Source organism: Raphanus sativus, chromosome 4 (genome assembly GCF_000801105.2).
Source record: "Raphanus sativus cultivar WK10039 chromosome 4, ASM80110v3, whole genome shotgun sequence".
Taxonomy (NCBI): domain Eukaryota; kingdom Viridiplantae; phylum Streptophyta; class Magnoliopsida; order Brassicales; family Brassicaceae; genus Raphanus; species Raphanus sativus.
Genome location: NC_079514.1, coordinates 20,341,386 through 20,345,238, shown reverse-complemented (window position 1 = coordinate 20,345,238; position 3,853 = coordinate 20,341,386). Strand labels below are relative to the sequence as shown.

Genomic DNA, 3,853 nt, shown 5'->3' with positions numbered 1-3,853 from the left:
TCTTCGGTGTTGACTTCTTCATACGCTTGTTCTTACGATTCCCCATCTTAGATCACCTGAAACATAAATTGAATATTAAGTGTCAATGTTTAAAAACACAATGAAACAAACAATAACGCACAGTATAAAGAAACACAATGATAGGAAAACAAGCAACACTTATAATCAGAAGCAAGCAAAAGCTGCAATATCAATCCAAAAAACAATGCAGAAATTTGCAGTTTAATTGTAAATAAAAGCATATGGAAGCAACAACTGCAATATCTACCCAAAAGACAACGCCTAGGCAAAAAGAACCCAAAAAAATGATTCATTTCAAACATAAAAGCCTTCACAGTCAGCCCTGACATTCCTAGAATCATCAACCGAGTCATCAACATCCATGTCTACCACTGCTGCCAATGGACCAACATCTGCATGACCATCTTCAGCATCCTCTTCACTATATCTTCTTGTAGGACCTCGCATAGCTACAAACCAAGTGGATGACTCATCTACTCTGGAATAAAATACTTGCTTGGCTTGTGAGGCGAGGATGTATGGATCCCTAACAAAAGCCATTTGGCTTTGGTTCAGGTTTACTAGTGTGAAGCCATCTTCGACCTTCACTCCATTACCTACGTTTGCCCATAGACAACGGAATACAGGAATGTAGAATGTGTTGTAGTCGATGAGTAGAATATCCACCACTCTACCATAGTAAGTTACTAAATCTACCATCTGAGAAGTGTCTTTTGCACTTGATCGACACATAGCTGTTGCCTCATACACAACACCACTGTTCTGAGTTTGCCTGTCAACTGAAATGGTGTGAAACCGCAGACTGTTAATGATATAGCCAGTGTAAGACCTTGTGCTTGAACGAGGACCGTAGGCCAACCACTTCATTGTTTCTTCGTGATTCTCTGAAGTAATTGGTATCTATAACAATATATGCTAAGTGTCAATAAATATCTAAAACCAAGACGCAAATTTCAGATTAGGAACTTGCCTGCTCTTTTAACCAAGACGCAAATTTCTGTGTATGGGTTTTCCACAACGTTGTTGCATCACGTCTACATCTTTCATTAGTGTCTTGTAGATGTTGTAGGTGCATGCTGCAAATGGAACACATGACAAGTTATTAGCATCTCAATATACCAGCATTCAGTAGTAACTTTTTCAAAAAAATTAACACTTACTCCACATAAGGTTCGACGATTGCCATATTCTGAATCACAGCAAGATGAACAATTGCGAGATCCTTCTCCGAGAGAACACAACAAGTGCCAGCGGATATTGGACGACCCTCCAGAATAGAGCTGCTCTCGAACTCAGTATTCCTTTCAGGTTTCTCCACAGAACTTGTTGTCTTCTTCAAGAACTCACTGCAGAACCTCACACATTCCTCTGCGAGATACGCTTCAGCGATACAACCCTCTGGTCTTGCTGTGTTTCTTACAAAATCTTTCAGTACTTTCATATACCTGAATCAGATCAAGTACATAGAAGGTTATAAGCATGAGTAGTGACTACATAAAGTCAACAGCTTCTAGAAGCTATATAACTTTTACCTCTCAAATGGGTACATCCAACGGAAATGGACAGGTCCACATAACCGAGCTTCCCTTCCTAGATGAACTACCAAATGCACCATTATATCGAAGAAACTTGGAGGAAAAAACCTCTCAAACATGCACAGAGTTTCCACAATTTCTGTTTCCATTCTCGAAATTGTCTCTCTATCAATAACTCGCTGACAGAGATGATGGAAGAAAGCACAAAGACGTCTGATAGCTAACCTAACACCTTTAGGTAATAAACCTGTGAAGAAATAACCATTGGAGATCAGATTTAAGACATCTAAATATGGATTTCTACAAAGTTAACCAAAGTGTCTCATTTGATACCTCTAATCGCAACGGGAAGAAGCTGTTGCATCAACACATGGTAATCATGTGATTTCATCCCTGATATCTTACATTCTTCTATCTTGACACACCTTGATATATTTGAGCAGTACCCATCCGGTCCTCTAAAGTCCAATAGACGCTTGCAGAATACTTTCTTCTCTTTGCTGGACAAAGACCAAGGAGCTGGAGGAAGGTAAGTTCTCTTCCCACGGGGCTGAGGATGTAAATCCTTCCTAATGCCAAGCAGTTCTAGATCTTTTCTAGCGTTAAGCCCATCTTTTGATTTTCCACAATGCAACAACGTTGCAACAAGGCTTGCAGCAACATTTCTTTCCACGTGCATCACATCTAAATTGTGCCTAACCGGGAGATCCTAGACAAAACAAACACACATAACATTAGTGTCAAAGAAAGATACATGTAGAACAATTCTGAAAATAGACATCAATTTATATTACATACATACCTCCCAATAAGGCAGATTGAAAAAGATTGACCTCTTCTTCCATCTAGATAGCTCCTCCTCATCCACTACTTCTTCCTCTTCCTCTGATTCACTGGATTCGTCTTCTGTATTGGACTCAGACCCAACAGACTCTTCAATCTTCCTCTTGCTTCACAGTTAGTTTCACATTTCCGAAATCATTCTTGTAATTTCTGAGTATTTGGCTTATGTTCTGACCACTGAGAATCCTACCCTTATTCCCATGCTCAGCTTTACCATCAAACCATGATTTCTTTCCTCGATAAGCATGTCTCGGAGGTAGACCTTTTCGATGGGACATATATATGTGCTTCCTGCAGTTACTCAGCCACATACTATCTGTGTGTTTCCCACACACAGGACATCCCATTTTTCCCTTAACTTTACATCCTGCAAGATTTCCATACGCAGGAAAATCCTGAATTGTCCAAAGAAGCATTGCTCTTAACGTGAAAGTGGTGTGACTGAATGCATCATATGTTACCTCTCCTTCCTCCCATAGATGCTGTAGATCCTCTATAAGTGGTTCTAGGTACACATCAATATTATTTCCAGGTTGGGTTGGACCAGGAATCAGCAATGACAACATGATGTGCTCCTCCTTCATACACTTTTCAGGTGACATGTTGTAATTCATTAGCAAAACCGGCCAAGCACTGTAGTTCACATTCTTCATGTTGAAAGGATTGAACTCATCAGTGGACAGTCCACGCCTAAGATTCCTTTCCTCAGCGGCAAATAATGGGTATTTGTCATTCATCTGATCCCAAGTAACAGAGTCTACCGGATGTCTGCTTTTTCCATCACTGCTCTTGTTAGTAAAATGCCACCTTAAGTCCTTCGCCATTTCCTCTGACCTGAACATCCTCTTCAGACGTGGAATTATCGGAAAATACCTGAGAACTTTCTGTGGAATTCCTTTCTTCACATCACCTGTGCACATGTTAATCTTCCATCTTGAAGCATTGCATTTCGGACAGTTGTCTAGCTTCTCAAACTCCTTTCTGAACAGACAACAGTCGTTCACACAAGCGTGTATCTTCTCATATCCCATATCAAAAGATCTCAGGAACCTTTTCACTTCGTACAAGGATGTGTGCAAGACATTCTCCTCGGGAAGCATCTGTGGCAAAGTCTCAAGCAAAAGATCGAAGCTTCTATCAGACCAACCACTCCGTGTCTTTATCCGAAAGAGTGAAACTATCGCCGACAGCTTGCTGTGGTTACCACAATTTGGATACAGAGGTGTTTCTGCATCTGCTAGCTTAGCAAGAAACTGATCTTCTTCCTCATCTTCACCTTCAGCAACCTCACTTTGATCACACTGCCTAAGAAATTCTTCATCCAGAAACTCAGCAGCTTGGTATAGCCCTAAAATCTCTTTCTTCCTCTCGCTTGCATTGCTTCCACAGTGAGGACCTGATATTACTTCTCCATGATGATACCAATCCTCCCGCATCTTGTAACTCAAATCCAT

General features: G+C 40.7%; 1 protein-coding gene across 1 annotated transcript; it reads right to left on the bottom strand.

Moving 5' to 3' along the window:
* Window positions 1-315: 315 nt before the first annotated feature.
* Window positions 316-3,853, bottom strand: LOC108836749 (uncharacterized). Its single transcript, XM_057008048.1, has 7 exons — window positions 2,622-3,853; window positions 2,359-2,506; window positions 1,890-2,265; window positions 1,554-1,803; window positions 1,182-1,466; window positions 992-1,097; window positions 316-921 (listed from the first exon to the last, which is right to left on the bottom strand). Exons 1-7 carry the CDS (start codon window positions 3,851-3,853, stop codon window positions 316-318), a joined length of 3,003 nt encoding a protein of 1,000 aa, XP_056864028.1.

Excerpts from the sequence above, each read along its gene's own strand:
- LOC108836749 (XM_057008048.1), bottom strand. The coding sequence starts at position 3,853 with ATGGATTTGAGTTACAAGATGCGGGAGGATTGGTATCATCATGGAGAA. Across the intron at positions 1,098-1,181 it reads ATCGTCGAACCTTATGTGGA|CATGCACCTACAACATCTAC; the intron begins GTAAGTGTTAAT and ends TTCCATTTGCAG. Across the intron at positions 922-991 it reads CGTCTTGGTTAAAAGAGCAG|ATACCAATTACTTCAGAGAA; the intron begins GCAAGTTCCTAA and ends ATATTGTTATAG.